Genomic DNA, 14,585 nt, shown 5'->3' with positions numbered 1-14,585 from the left:
TATGCAGAAATCGTCGATTCCGGCGGTCGGCGGGGAACGGCCGGGAATGGGCGAGAGGTTCCGAAATCGGGTATGGTGGGGCGAAAGCTCAAAGCTTCCCAGGCGGGCGCGGGGGTTGAAAGTGCGCAAGCTCCGACCCGGGCCGGACATGCGCGTTGCCGAGCAATTCGGGGCTTTCTTTGCCCGGCGCGCGCGATCGTTGACGGGAATGTCCAGCCGCGCAGGAGCCGTTTCGACCCCCTGCTGCCCCCCCCCCCCCCCAACCCCCCACCCTCCCCATCGTGCTACTCCGTTACCGACGTCGGCCGACGGAACGTCGCGCAGCATTGCCCAACGTCGACGACGTTTCAGGGCCCGTGTGCCGCAGTACCCGGAGGACGACGGGATCCGTCGGCGTGTTTACCGCGGCGTTGAAACCGCGTCGTTTTTAACCAGCCGCGAAACTGACCGGTTTTTGTGTGTTTTTGTTTTTTGTTTTTGTCCGTTATTGTTCTCGCCGTATCACCAGGCGAGAAATTTTTGAAACGTTGTTCAACGATCCGTAGATTTGTGGATTTAGTTTTAACGTTTCGGAAATTCGCGTGATCGATATGTCGCCCGGTTGATTTTCTATCTTGGTATTCGGGTTTCCCCGATTTTGTAATAAGGAAAATAATAAAGAAAAAGAAACGAAGAAAAAATGTGTAAATCCGTTTGTGAAACGAATTGTGACGATTTTTTTAAACGATTGACAAATTGTCGGTGAGGAGGAAAAACCGGTGAATTTTAAACTAAATATACCGGATAAGAACGTTGAGTTCATGGTGTCTGATTTCGAGATGTAATATACGTGCGTCTACTTTGCAGACTCCGATCGATGAGGCGCGGGTGGTGTTTTTATTTTTTCGTTACGTGAAATGTGTCGTGGGATCGGTCTCGGCGACGTCATGATGCCGATGATTGCTTACCCTGTGATTCGAATTTACTGATATATATATATGGATGATATACATTGTATACGTATACGTATATAGACAACGTCATTGAAGGGGGATATTAAATCTTCGAGTATGATGTCAGCCCGGTTTACTTGCCTCGCTTACGTCACTCTGATCCTCGTCACGCTTTTGCTGATCCTCGTTGCGCCAGGTTAATGCTCTTTATGTGCCCACCTTTTAACCTCTTCGATGAATGTTCGTGTTCTTTTTTTTTTTTTCTTTTCACGATTTTACGCTCTTTTATGAATTTCGCGAATTACGGAATTTCCAAAAAGCTCGGCGATCAGTTGCCTGAAAGCGAAAGTTGACGAAACAAAGACGAACGTTAATAGTCAAGACCCAATTACCGTGTGGAAATTATTATTAAGCTAACCGTTCAGACGTGCGATGATTAAAAACGAGTCGACGATGTTGGAATTTAGCTTTATTTATTCCTCTAGCTTTTTTTTTTTCCATCTCAGCCATGGGGCTGATCAATAATTTTTCGAAAGTCGTTGCGGAAAGATGGCAGTTTTTAAATCCGATGTGCAATAATTATCAGGGATTGTTCAAAGTTTTGCGTTATACAAAGGCATTTGATCGCTTTATACGGTTTCAAATTTCAGCAAACGCGATAAAGGAAATGGCGATAAAAAAAAAATAAACCGGTGAGAGAAATTAATTTCCTCAAGACGATTCGTCAAATATTCTAGGGATTAGTGTAACAGATCCATGAAAAATTTGAGGGCACGGGCCGTTTGAAATGACGTTTTATAAAGATCGGTGAAATATTTTTTTCACAAAATTTGAGGTACATAATTAAATATTGTGTTTTATATTTTCAGAAGCGAATGTACGATACGCCGAACCGCGATGAAATATTGATAAGTTAATCCACTCGAACCGCGATTTGGCTTCCGATTATCGGCCGCGACGAATCGGTGTCTTCTAATCCGGGAAAAGGCGATGTAACACAAATGGACAGGCGAATTTCGTTGTGTTCTAATCGTGCGATTATCGTTATTGGATAAAAACCGGCTAACGAAAAGCGGGATTTATTTCTTGCCGATTTTTCACTTCTCTTTCGCCTCGATCCCGCGTGTCAAGGATTTTCAAGCTTTGGATGATTTCCTATTTTTCTTTCAGAAATCGGAGCGCTCAGGATGACGGCGCTGCAGATACCGGAGCACGTGGTTTTCAATCAGACCGTCACCCTTCAGTGCAATTTCAATCTCGATCGGGAATTCTTGTACTCTGTGAAATGGTACAAGGATGGCAACGAATTTTACCGATACGTTCCAGGCGAGACTCCGCCTGTCCAGGTCTTCGAGCTTTCCGGCGTCTCCGTCGACGTGAGTTCGCATTTCCGATTTTCATTTCGCATTTTGTCAGGGAAGTGGTCACACACTTGAAAAACTTGGATTTGTCAGGGGATTTTCTAATTTGGACGTAGAAAAAACTGAAGATATAAATAGGAATGATTTTTTGTCATATCAAATTTACTTGTTTTTCCTCTAGGAAACAAATCGGCTTAAACTTACTTTTTTGAACATTATATTTTTCTTCGATTCGAATTGAATTTGAATCGAATATAGATTTAATAAGCTGAACGATTCAGGTTCCAGTAACTTGATAGAACTGAAAAAATTTCAGGGGAAATTAGATTTTAGCTCCTGGAAAATCTGGAAATGTTACGGAATTTTTTTCTCATTAATTTTTGCCCACACTGGTCAAGCATCTAGAATTTTCTTAACGAGTTTGGCTGGCCAAATGACAATACCTTTCATCAAAAATAAATGAGATATTTTAGAAATCGTTTGAACCCCGAGTTCCAATTTTTTATTTTCTCATTAGAACCTCAAACATCGGAATCGGGATTAATTCTCAGTTTTAAGCCTAGCAAACCTCAAAATTTTTTTAAGCTTCCAATGAATTTTAAAATTTCGTCTTGGGAGGGTAAGAGAAAATTTTCCCGTTGAAAAATTTTAAAAGTGAATAAGCAGGAATAAAACGATATTTTAACCATGCGACAGAAATTATTCCGAGCGAATTCGAACAACAGAACTTTAAAATATCGCGACAATTAACTCAAGAAATTCTACAATGTAATTATAGAACGTTTAAAATGATTGAACTCCGGTGTTTTCGATCCGATTTTAATGTTTCGGGCCTATTTTCTGCACCATAAAGATCGCCCGATGAAAAATTTATACCGTTTCATAACGGAATGGCAGAAAAAAAAAACTATTGATATTTGTCTCATCAACTTATTCTTTGTGCAAATCATACAATGTGATGAGTATCATTGCAGTATAGCAGTATCTTATTAAAAATTCTTATCATCGAAACGGAAATACATTTTCTCTCCCGCTAATGAATCGTTATATACATTATATGTCATTTTGTATATATATGGCATATATATGTATATATAAATTATACATATGGCTATAATGTGCACATGCACGTAACGTCCATTGCACATGCAACCATGCAACGTGCATTCATTCAATTTGATAGAAAAAGCTGAACTAATCGCTCCGCATCGTTCATTTCCGGTCTACATGCGTTAACCCGCATCAATTACAGCGCTCCGCAACCTGCGGCGTTCTTTTTTTTTTTTTTTTTTTCTTATTCGTTTTACTGTTTTTTGTTTAACTTTTATTCCACAACCGTTACAATACTTTATATCATCTATTGTTGTAAGCACTGCAGGCAGATAATAGAAAACGCTGAACGCAAGTATAAAAAATGGAAAAATTGCAGAGCGGTGATGTAAAATGCATTACATTATAAAAAAAAAAAGGGAGAAAAAAAATACCTGTGCACATTTTTTCAATCATAAATATAGCTCGCGTCGTATTCGTCGAATATACAATAATTATTTTACCGGATTTTAATTGCAGGCTACATTGACTGGGTTCGCTATTTCCCTAAAAATACCATATTTTTTTATATTCCCCTATAAGGACTCTAAAACTGAAGGTTTCCCCTAAAGCAGTCTATTCCCCCCTAAAACCACTCTATTTTTGCCAGTCAGTTACTTTTTTGTCATAAATTATAATGGACTGAAAAAATCAATTCCATGGTTGGGAACAATTTTTATACTTCGAAATTACCATAGGAACAAACAAAGAATACGCTGAATTTCAAAACACCCTTATATTTCACAAAACCATCATTTTTACGATTTAATTCAGTGTCGTTATCTACGAAATACGTTTGCTCATCCCAAATTACGTTGTTCCGACATTCAGTTGAAAACATAAACTTTGTACTCAAGCGTTAAATTAATTTTTTCAGCACATTCAAGGTTATGAAAAAATAAAAAAAAATAAAAATTAAAAAACATTGAAAGTTTCAATGTATATCAAATTCAAATTTGAAAACTTTTATATCTACGTGGGATTTTTTTTCTGTAATATGAACATTTTTTTTTTTTTTTTTGTGGTGCAAACAGGTACTAAAACTGAAAAATATGGGAACACCTCCCGTATTTTCCCCTAAAATTACCTGGCCTAAGCACTGCGAAGCCTTTAATTGTATGCGAAATATATTCGTTGTACAAAAAATGCTGCATATTTTTTTAAATACGATTATATTTCGAATTATAATATATATACGTATTTATATATTTTTTATAATTTGACCAGATCGCAAACTCTACGGAAAAATCGCTCGTTTTACGCAACGTGGATTTGTCGAGCACTGGACGATATCGCTGCGAAGTTTCCGCCGAAGCCCCGTCCTTTCAAACTGTATCAGATCACGCGGACATGGTGGTCGTAGGTGAGTGAGAACAATAAGCGATTCGCGTATAATATGTATAATTTACATAAATATATCTCGAATTTCCAATCTTGGGCATTTAAAAAAAATTCTACTAGCTTTTTTCATAATATTCCGAGGAGCGAAAAATAAAAGAGGCAAAAAATTCGCGTAACATTTGTCAAATTGACTTAGGTGCCTTTACGATTTACGGGGGGGAATGGGGCTCGAATAACCTGCAGTGATATTTTTTGAGGAACTGTTACACTGCCGGTGTGTTAGAAATGAATTTTTCAATAAGGCAATTTTATTACACCAGTTTTACTGCAGCGTGGCCCCGTCTATTTTCCCTTTGTAAATGAAAGGAAGGGGAGGCAAATGAGGATAACGGGGAATAAAAGTCTTCTCTCGTATAATTCATACCAGATTAAATTTTTCCGTTTAAAACTATTCACATCATGCGTATGATAATAATATATTCGCCTTTTTATGTGCATAACTCTGTATGTAGGTACAGTTATATTCGTTTACAGGTTTCCAGTGGCTAACTATTTTTCTGAAATTAAAACTGCAACGAGTTTCCCTTCTAATCAAATTTTATGTGTCTATGACTAGCGACGCGAGTCACAGGAGAAACAAACGATACGTTGATCATAGACACGTAAAATTTATGTACAAAGAAAACCCGATTCAGTTTTTATTCAAAAAAAAAAAAAAATACCGAGTCACTCGAAGCCTAGTAATAAACATTACTGTACAGTAAAATGCATAAATGCTTTAACATTCCGGCAAACTTGTTTTCGGTCCGCAATAAAATGCGACGTCGATTTTATACGAATTTTGCGACAATGTAACCAATTTCGTCACGTCAATCGCATCGCCAGTCATTGTCACATAATTGGTATAGAATTGAACTCGCATTTTGTTTCGGATCGAAAACAAGTTAGCCGGAATATTAAGGCATTTATGCACTTTATTAAGACATCAAAACGACAAATTTTACACACTTAATTCATCGTTCGTTGTATTGAAAATGGCGTATTTTTTTTTCTCTTTATTTCTTTTTAATAAAAATGTGTATAAAAAAAATTTGCAAAAATTGCGATTTTCACCTGCTGAAATATAATCAAATTGATAATTATCTATACCCATACACGATACCTATATTTCACTCATCACTCCATTTCGTGGGAAAATTATTATCGCCCGCGTGAACCAAAGTTACGGATTCGCTATTTGCCGTACGATTACAAACACTTAATACCGTTCTCTTTGTTCTGTTTCCTTTATTTTTTTTTCAACTTTTTTTTTTCCACATCCGTTTTGCACGGACAATTGAACAGTTCTGCCGAGTAAAGGACCCCACATATCCGGAGGTCGTTCACGTTATCAGGTTGGAGACACGGTCAGGCTCAACTGCACTTCTGCCCCATCGAAACCTGCAGCCATGCTGACTTGGTTCATAAACGGAGAACCCGTAAGTGTCGTAACAATTATCTTATATATACCTATGTATACGTAACTATCAGTATATCACATCGTAATTGTATTATTGACGATCTAAAGGGTATATTCTATGAGTTGCTGTACCTACTGCAGCTGATGCCTGATATATAATACATTCCTGTAATATGGAAGTGTCTCGCGTGAAGGGTTTCACGAATTTTGGAAAGGAATTAGTGCCTCGAAAAATTGGGCATTTTTTCTTACAGTTTTATATTTTATCCTCGTATAATAAATACTTAAAGTTTACAATCGTGAGTTACTTATAATATTATTATAGGTCAGTGACCAAAGACGAAAGTTTGGACCTCGTTTGGACCTTAGGGGAAAATATCGACGTTTTCCAGTGTTATCTAGTGAAACCTTCTTGGATACGGAAATTTGGATTTAAAAAAAATATGTCAATCTAACCTCAAAATTACGCTCAAGTCCCAATTCCGATGTTTGAGGTTCTATCGGGATTAAAAAAAAATTGGAACTCATTTGTTCCTCAGAAGTCTCAGTTGCGATATTCCTGGCTTAGATCTCAGTTAATCACTGAGGTTGTTTTTCTGGAATTTGGCAAATTCGAAGTTGGAACGATTGTGAGTGTGATCGAGACATGCGAGGATCTCGAGGTTGAATTGCGATCTAGAATTCTTAGAACTTGGCGGCTCTGTTGAGTCAAACTAAGCTGCGAGGATCGGAAGGGTGTAATAAGTGAGACATAAATTTGATTCGTTATGCCTGAGTTCTAAAATTTCGACTAGGGATAATTTCATCACTCTATGGCGTAAATAATCGTGCAATGAGCGCGAGACGTAAACGAAGCGTATCATGAGAACAACTAACGGAACTATAATGAATGCGATGGCGCCTTGAAACAGTGTACATATAGGTATATAATAGTGCCTAAAATCGGGCAACACCTGCTGCGAATGAAGTTCGCTAAGTGTTATGCGCAAATTCGATATAATAACGATTATCGCTGTTCCGTATTCACGCGTTAACCCAGATGGAAGGAACCGTTTGCCTCATGATTAAGGTGATGGACGAATGGATGGAAAAGGGGGATAAAGTCGTGAAAAATATACTTTTCAGCCATCGTACGAGGGGAACAACGAACCGAAATGATTTCAAATTGTTTTCGAAATCGATGTAATCCTGCAGGATTTTTTTCGGAGCGATTTATGTTCGAACGGACAAATTGTTTCGATTCATCTTCGGGTGATTTGATTTGACAATTGAAATATCGTAAAAAATGGATATCCGCATGGATATGATGATGTATACATGGTTTCCAATATCATGGAATACGTACAACATAATCTTAACCTCGTTGTTTCGTGTTTTTGTTCCCTTTTTCGTCCCGTTTTTCCACGATAAAAATTTTTTTTTTCCAAAACCTGCTTCGAAAGTTTTATTTCCGAACCGTGGGGTAAAACGGCGTGGGCGCATGCGCACAACCGAAGTGCTCAATTTTACACACCAAGGCCTTCTTTGGCGCATGCGCACTTCCGAATAACTTCATTTTACGCGCCGCGTCAATGAGCGCAAATTACCTAACCTCAATTTGACTCGCTGTCAATGGCATCTGCGTTGCTTAGCAAATCGAACTCTTCTTCACAGGCATTGGAGAAAATAGCGTGTGTCGCGTTTGCGGATGAGCGATATATGACGAGACTGAAGTTAGTAACGTTAACGTATCGAAACGTTGCAATAAAAAAATTAATATTTCGTACCTTCGTATATATGTATATTTAACTGAATACATAAATTGAATTTACGAAATCTGAATTTGTCGACGCTGTATTAACTTTGATGTGCTAAATTTCAGATAATCCTAAAGTAGCCAAATAACGACTTTTTCTAGAAATGCATCGTTACAATAACGTTACAAACTTAAGCCTGATGATATCTGACTCGTGCGATTCGCGTAGGTAAGTGTACCAGTTATTGACCCTATCCCAATTCTTGACCTTTTTTGGTTGTATCTGTTTGATCCTTAATTCTAGAATAACCAACAAAAAAAAAAAATTTGGAGTATCCAACATTCCAGCAACTGGTTTTAGTCATCGAGAAATTGACAATTTGTGGCATAAATTTATAATTTTGTAAAATACAGGGGTCAATAATTAGGTCTAAGCGTGTCAATAACCGGTGCACTTACCTTACTCGCGTATTGGTCCGATCGCAGCAAACTTCGCGCTCATCAGAAATCACCCACTTTCCGCACTAGCAATACAATAAACTATTTCCACAGGCGGACGCGAAGTATTTGAAAGGTCCTCCTCACATCACGGGCGTCGATGATAGGGGATTGGAAACGGCGATGTTGGGTCTGCAGTTTCACGTAACGCCGAAACACCTGAAGCGTGGCGACATGAATCTCAAGTGTCTGGCCACAATCGCGACGGTATATTTGCAGAGCAAGGAGGAAAGCGTTAAGGGCGTCGGCGTACCTGCACCGGGACATTCTGACCCCGATGATCGCAACAACGCCCTAAAAGCTCCCGAAAGTAGGGAAACTCGGGCGCAGAGTCACACCCGCAACGATCTCGCCCACGGTGAGTGCCTTTTTCTTTTCTTTTCTTTTTTTTTTTTTTTTTCGACTTTTCCACGAATATTTATGGGGATAAAAGATAAGTGATGGTCCGGCGACAAGAACCACGTTCCCCGCAAAAGTAATCCTTGGAAATATTTTCTTTGGACAAATTTTTTTTTTTTTCTTTCTCTTCTACTCCAGCAGTTTTTCTTCACCGTCTTTAAATTTTTCACCCCTAGGAATAAAAGTATATAATAATTACAGTAACGGTGTGATAATGAAAAATAAAAAAATTACGAACTAATTTATTAATTCTCGCGAAAGAGAATGATGGTTTTTTTTTTCTTCCCTTACTAATTCGTACTTTGATCGGCGACGTAGTTTTTTATTTTTTTATTTTTTTTCTTCTTCGTGTACTAATGATTTTTTTTTAATTTTTAAATGTCCAGGTTCCAGCGGTGAATTCGTTGCGGACTGGTTGTCATTTCTATTGCCAGCACTGGCGGCGATCTTTTTGACACGATAATATTTACCGTTGCACGTACTTCCGTTATACGTACAACATCGTGCCGGAGATATGATACATAAATATAATATGTATAATAAATACATGTCAAAGTGAATCACAAATAATCGTTAATATATAAATCACGTAAGTATAATCTATAAGTGCAGATACACATTTATATATATATATATATATATATGTATATGTATTGGTATATGTATATGTATATGTATATGTATATGTATACATAAATATAGGTACACCATTATTTAACATAATGTATAGATACATCAAAATGATCGATACATACTTTTAAACTGTGTTATTATGTACCTATATATACACAGAAATATAAACATCTTCGATGCGATCCCCTCACGAAGGTTCGCGGGCTTATTTTAAGCCTGTAAAAAATTAAAAATAAAGATCGAAGCTTGAAACTTCTGTATTAATATAATACATAAAAATATATGTATATGTAATATAACTATATATTACGTAGATATATAGAAAACGTGTATATGTATTATGTTTATACGAGCATTATACATATCGTATATTGATATGCATAAAATATTCTGCAATAAGCTCAAAGGAAAAAAGAGAAAGGGAAAGACCGCGCGCGCACACACACACACGAACACACACACACACACACACACAAAGAGACACTAGAATTTGAATACCTAATCAGCTTGAAATTTCGCTCGACGCTTTACAATTTTATATAGGCTATTAGGAATCTTCGAATGCAATCATAACAAGAATAATAACAATAACAACAACAATAGTAATAATAATAATAATAACAATAAATAAATATTCAATAAGAATTTAACATACGTACGATATATACATGTAAAATATAGTTCAATATTTTGTACATAAATTTGTATAACGCCGTATACATATTATTACTTGTAATATCTATTTAAAGTATAATATACACAGGCAATTATACGCGTTTCCTCGCTTTACATAAACAGAGAGAGAGAAAGAGAGAGATGGAGAGAAGTGGGAAGATAATTTATTTAAAAAACCGACGAAAGTCAAGGAAATTGGGATAATACGATAACTTCGAAGTGAGAGACACGTTGAGACCTATACCTATAAACGTACACTTTACGTATCGACCGTCCCATGTAACGTCGTCCGAGGTCAAGTGTCGATGGGTTTTGTATTCCATGCATCACATTATGCGATATACGTGTAAGGTAATATTTTGCACATCGCGGAATATGTTGACGAAACGAGCGGATATGATGCCTCGTCCGAAATTGCAGTGAAATTCGAATCGCGAGCCGCGGTATAATTATTTATTGATTCGGTTTGTTGTTATTATCGTTATTACATCGTTACCTGTATCATTATCTAGTATTACTATAAACGGCTAACGAGCTCAATTCCACCAACATGTTATACCCAACGAATACGTAGAGGAAAATGTTGTGTCATAATTTTTTGTTTGTTATAAGAAAGAAAAACGAGAAAAAAAATAAAATAAAATAACAAACAAACAACTTTCTAAAGCCTGAATCTAATTTTTTGATTCGCGCAAGACTTCCCGCGTTTTCAGAACAATTTCTATTACCGCAACGCGAAAGGTTTTCTGCAATTGTAAATAAAAAAAATGACGAAAAGTCATTGCAAAAATTATTGCCAATTGTTCGGTAGATTGATTGACTATCGTATTGTTTGAAGATAATCAAAAGAATTAAAAAACAAAAAAAAAAAACATTAGAAAACGGTTAATGTGATTTTGTCAAAGTGAAAATCTAGAAAATATCCATCTCGCCATCTTGTGGATAATAATACTACACCGTTGTATTATCGATTTCGCACGAAACAGCTGAACTCATTTAAAGTTTTTTCTTCTTGTTTTAATAGCGGCCCCATTACAGCGATAAAATTACATGGCTCAATTTTCTTCCTTATTACAATTTGCGTTGTACATGCCAATTTGCCTGCACTCATTCTTTTCCTACACATACCTTTACTGTATAAAAATCCAAACGTCGTTTGTTCCCGACTTTATACCGAAACGAAGTTACGTTACGTATGTATGTGCATACATACATAAGTAAATATCTTTATACCTACACCTGCGTTACAGTTTATATACACATTTGTGATAAAGTTTGAAGCTATATATATATATGTATATATATAGTGTATAATAGATTATTTTAGTTAATACATAATGTTATAATGTATATTGAAATTTCTTTTATTAAAATGTCGAATCCTCCGCTGAGTTTGTAATAATTATCATTACAAGGGTGATACTTTTGTTCCTTCTCAAACTTTACATTCGTTATGAATTATTAATTATATAATATAACGTTACACTGGAGGTAGAAATATATAATTGAACGGTGATCTGACTCCGTACTTTAGGCTATCATATTTAGAAAATATGTTAAGTTATATCCTAACGGTGTGTTAAGACAAAACTTTCACAGCGGAATGAGGATTTTCATCGCTAATAACTGTTATCATCTCCGTACTAATTAAATTACAATCACTACTGTTATCGTTCTCACTCTGAGCTGCAAGTACGTGAAGGAAAACAACAAAATTTTTTGCAAAAATCCACGCCCACTGTACATCATAAACTACGGGTATTGTACAATGTTATATATGCAGGCGAAGCGGAAAATCCTCATTCGGAAATTATGTCAGTATTATTTTTTCCGTAGAAATATACAAATACATGTTAAAAGCGTCGAGGTGAATGCTGATGAAGTACGCTGGAGTTTTAAATATATATGTATGTTATTACGAATGTATGTATGTACTACGTATGAATGTGAACGATGAAAATAGGTCGGGCGTGGAATGGAACTTATTTATCATAATATATGACGTATGTATAATGAAAGGGCGAATTCGGTGGGGGGAAAAAAAAACGACGTCGTCGCAATTGTAAATATGTACATAATTTACAGAGTTGTTGTTGTTGTTGTTGTTGTTGTTGTTATTATTATTATTATTATTATTATTATTATTATTATTATTATTGTTATTATTATTAAAATTAAAATTAATCGACTAACTGAATTATTAATTCAATATACATATACGATTACGTACGTAAAATATAATGTTTTTATTATCCTCATGCCAAAATGTATCGTTGAAGATTTTTTTTAATTACACGAGATGCATCTTACATCAATTAATTGGCCCGTTTTACATACAGTTAGCAAGGCGCAACTATTGTACATAGTGATTAAAATCGTCTAGACACATATCTGTTTTTATGCATCGAAATAGTCACACAGAGAAAAATTTCAACTGTTACGGTAACTAGAAAAATTGAGTAAAACAGGTATCGTTGAGAAAACTGTTTGAATATTGTTGGAATTACGAAAAACGAGGCACGCGTAACGATTTTGCGCTATCGTCGATCCTTTTTTGGTAATTGCAACGCAAAATCAGTTTCCGAGGTTTACTATACTTTTTTGTTTAAACAAGGCTCTAACGTCAATTTATTCTTGCACGAGCATTAAATTTTCGCAACAGTTGCAAGAACATATAGCAACAGTGATCGTAATGAGAAAGAATAGCAACGGATACCAGACTTTCCGGTATCAGCTAGAAAACTAATTTTCATTTTATACCTAGAACTATATTTTTCGATAGTGGTAAAAAATGAAAATAGTTAAGGACCGAGCGGTAATCGGAACTAAAAATTTCCCTCAGTGCATCCTCATTGTTTTGCTCATTCAAATCGATTATATATAGTTTCTTTATATATTTCACGTTGCGCTACGAGTATATACCATATGTGTATACTTTTTGAAATTAATATATTCGTATCATCTGGCATGATAATAACAATAACAACGATAATAATGGTAATAATTATACGTACATATATAGGTGATGAATCTAGGGTAAAATTAAAACGAATAGCATACGTATAGAATATCGTCATGGTATTATAAATCTCTACGTGGATACACGTATCATAAGTGTTAAACCACGCAACAATGCCATGTAATGCGTGTTAATGAACGGTAATTAATGTACTTTGTATAATCCAATAATCGCAAGTGTTGAGAAGCGCTCAATTGCGGGATGATTTAATTACTGGTAAACGCGCCGATAATCATGTAAAGTTAGCTGGTTGATCGCTGGTGTGATGTTTAATAAAACGATTATTTAACGCTCGACTTGCGTCGATCAAGTATCAATATTTCCGACGCGTGTATAATGGACGAAAATTATTCATGCACGTACGTAAGTGAAGAGGAAAAAGAAGAAGAAGAAGAAGAAGAAGGGAAAATCGAGCTCCACAGCGAATAATTATCATGTTGTAAGTTGCGATAAAATTTATTTATTCATCAATTTTTTGACTGGATAAAATCGTGGTAGATTTATCGTTGTTTCTGGCAAATATCTCAATTGTACATTGACTGGTTGTTAAAATCACAGAAAGATGTAAAAGTCAGAAGAGAAAATAGCGGCGTTTCGTTTGTACAATTTGAATAATGTGATCTTTGGAAGCTTGTATGTGCATGATTACATTTATATAAATATGTAACTTGAAAACTAGGATATCAATGTGTAAGATAATTGATCGCAAAATTAGGAGAACTGCAGGATGGCAAAAGTTAAAAAATGCAGATTGAATGTGTTACCGTCATATAACGATTTGTGTGGAACTAAAATAGTCGCGTATCAACAACTTCATCAACATCCCAGCAGGCAAGGAACCAGGATGCGATGTATCATTTATAATTCGCGCATATCTGAACAGTCCTGTTATAATTTATTATCTTACCAATCATACACATATTATTATATATGACTAAAAATCATGTCGATTGACAACGTGACGTAATTAATAAACTAATTTTTATCCAAGGAAAACCTTGATTTCTCTAATGTTTGTAAAGTAGGCAGAACGTATCCCCTAAAGAATTGCAATTCAAATCTGATGACATTGTCAACAATTTTGAAACAATTAAAAAAAAACTTGCAAGAATAATTTTACTAATCTTTCAATTTTCTAAACAATTCAAGAAACTGACAGACGAAGGAAATACAAACTGTGACGAAAAAAAAAAATAAAAATTTCACCGAAATCGCAATGGATTATTGTAAGTATATGGTACAAGCTTGAATCCTTTCCCTTCATTCTCAAAATAAATCGAATCACAATAGTTCGCGCGCTTCTCTAGCATCCGGTTAACAGACAGCCGATAACCGGAAGTTATCGACAACAAAAGGAATGTGAAGAGAACAGAAATTGGATAGCGGACCGAGGCACCAGATGGAGCATCGCGACAGGCGCTGCCATTCGGAAAGGTGAAAATAA

At 35.9% G+C, this 14,585-nt stretch overlaps 1 protein-coding gene across 1 annotated transcript; it reads left to right on the top strand.

Moving 5' to 3' along the window:
* The first annotated feature begins 302 nt into the window (after positions 1-302).
* On the top strand, positions 303-12,158 carry LOC107221521. The gene is made up of 6 exons (XM_015660526.2): positions 303-1,128; positions 2,103-2,308; positions 4,610-4,745; positions 6,068-6,201; positions 8,470-8,773; positions 9,201-12,158. The coding sequence occupies exons 1-6, from the start codon at positions 1,050-1,052 to the stop codon at positions 9,275-9,277; spliced, it is 936 nt and encodes a 311-aa protein (XP_015516012.1). The 5' UTR covers positions 303-1,049; the 3' UTR covers positions 9,278-12,158.
* The last annotated feature ends 2,427 nt before the right edge of the window (positions 12,159-14,585 follow it).

The sequence above is a fragment of the Neodiprion lecontei genome, chromosome 4, assembly GCF_021901455.1.
Source record: "Neodiprion lecontei isolate iyNeoLeco1 chromosome 4, iyNeoLeco1.1, whole genome shotgun sequence".
In the NCBI taxonomy this organism is placed as follows: domain Eukaryota; kingdom Metazoa; phylum Arthropoda; class Insecta; order Hymenoptera; family Diprionidae; genus Neodiprion; species Neodiprion lecontei.
The sequence above is the reverse complement of the archived record's forward strand: the minus strand, read 5'-3'. Positions and strand labels throughout refer to the sequence as shown.

Bases quoted from the DNA above. Each gene is read 5' to 3' on its own strand.
- LOC107221521 (XM_015660526.2), top strand. From the start codon at position 1,050: ATGATGTCAGCCCGGTTTACTTGCCTCGCTTACGTCACTCTGATCCTC. The intron at 1,129-2,102 runs GTTAATGCTCTT...TTTTTCTTTCAG, and splicing joins GCTGATCCTCGTTGCGCCAG to AAATCGGAGCGCTCAGGATG. The intron at 4,746-6,067 runs GTGAGTGAGAAC...ACAATTGAACAG, and splicing joins CGCGGACATGGTGGTCGTAG to TTCTGCCGAGTAAAGGACCC.